The sequence below is a fragment of the Sinocyclocheilus rhinocerous genome, unplaced genomic scaffold (genome assembly GCF_001515625.1).
Source record: "Sinocyclocheilus rhinocerous isolate Xijiao unplaced genomic scaffold, SAMN03320098_v1.1 scaffold773, whole genome shotgun sequence".
Classification (NCBI taxonomy): Eukaryota; Metazoa; Chordata; class Actinopteri; order Cypriniformes; family Cyprinidae; genus Sinocyclocheilus; species Sinocyclocheilus rhinocerous.
Genome location: NW_015642873.1, coordinates 341,979 through 343,459, shown reverse-complemented (window position 1 = coordinate 343,459; position 1,481 = coordinate 341,979). Strand labels below are relative to the sequence as shown.

Below are 1,481 nucleotides of genomic sequence, written 5' to 3'. Positions count from 1 at the left end.
TACCAGTCGTTTTTGTAGGCATTAAACTGCCAGATTTTTAAAAGACGATATCTCCGTTTGCATTGAACTTTCAGCTTCGTAACTTTGCAGATATTGTTTATGCTCAAACAGCAACATTACACACTAACTAACATTAAAAAAGTGAAATCGCAATCAACCACCCCTTTAAAAATACATTGAACTGAAATCTAGAAATTTCAATCAAAAGTGACAGTAAAGACACTTGTAATGTTACTTTTCAAAATGAATATAAAACTGCAATTAGAGGCATAAAAAAGTCGGGCCCCATTGGGCTCAGGCTGAAATGCAGGGCTCTAATTAACAATATGTCACTTTAATAACTCACAAAATACCATTTCTGTTTACATATTGTGAAATGTAGGCCACATGGGACCATGGAGGCTTCTGAAAAGCAGCAGATGCAAATGTTCAAATCAGTGCATGACATAACAGGCAAATGTTAACATCAAGCATGACTGGCACCCAACCGCACCTGTAGTTCTTGATGTAGGTGTAGGCATCCTCTTTCTTGAGGAGCTCACATTTGATGAGGTTATCCCGCAGGCCGAACTGGGGCATGCCGAGCATCTGGGATTTATTTGCCAGGATGGGCTGGGAGTTTCGGATCAGGTCATCTCTCACCTCACTCTTCACTCTCTCCTGACTGAAACAAAATCAACAAAGTGCTTCATGACAGAAATACTAATACTTTTATTCAGTTAGGATGCATTAAATTAATCAAACGTACCAGTAAAGGCATGTATAATGTTACAAAAGATTTCTATTTCAAATAAATGCTGTTCTTTACTTTCTATTAATCAAAGAATACTGAAAAAAAGGATCAAGGTTTCCATAAAAATGTTCAGCCGCACATCAGACTGGAGTAATGATGCTGAAAATTCAGCTTTGATCACGGGAATAAATTACTTTTTAATATATTCACATAGAAGACCGTTATTTTAAATTGTAATAATATTTCACAATATTTCTGTGTTTACTGTATTTTTGATCAAATAAATGCAGCCTTGGGGAGCATAAGAGACTTCTTTCAAAGAGATCTTAATAAGGTGTCAAATTGTTTTCTTATATGCCGAGATGCAAACAGGTAAGGTGAAAAGGTGAGAAACATTGGGAGCAATGTTTTGATTGGGGGCATGGTCCACACAGAATTTCTTTTAAAGATATTTGCTTTACATGCTCATTTGTAGTTACTTTAAGGAATTTTTTCAAGTATGTTTTATTACCGTACATGTGCAAAACTGTAATTTTTCACAAAAAAAATAACATCTTACAAAAATCAAGATTGAATATATTTGGTCAAAATCCCATGTTATAAAAGATGAAGTGCTATGTAGGGTTGTAACGGTGAGTTAATTTTCCCACCGGTTAATCGACGTGTGACAACACCGGTAATACCGGTATCACCGCAGGTGCAGGGGCGTTCCCTCTTTTCCTCGCTTTCCTTCGCTTTTAAATAGCTT

The 1,481-nt window shown here is 36.3% G+C and overlaps 1 protein-coding gene across 1 annotated transcript in view; it reads right to left on the bottom strand.

Annotated features, from left to right (window-relative positions):
* Positions 1-1,481, bottom strand: part of LOC107756921 (type II inositol 1,4,5-trisphosphate 5-phosphatase) — a 60,676-nt gene that overhangs the window by 39,761 nt on the left and 19,434 nt on the right. The window contains exon 7 of the mRNA XM_016574250.1: positions 494-664. Coding sequence (XP_016429736.1) covers positions 494-664 — 171 coding nt within the window. The remainder of the gene's footprint in view (positions 1-493; positions 665-1,481) is intronic.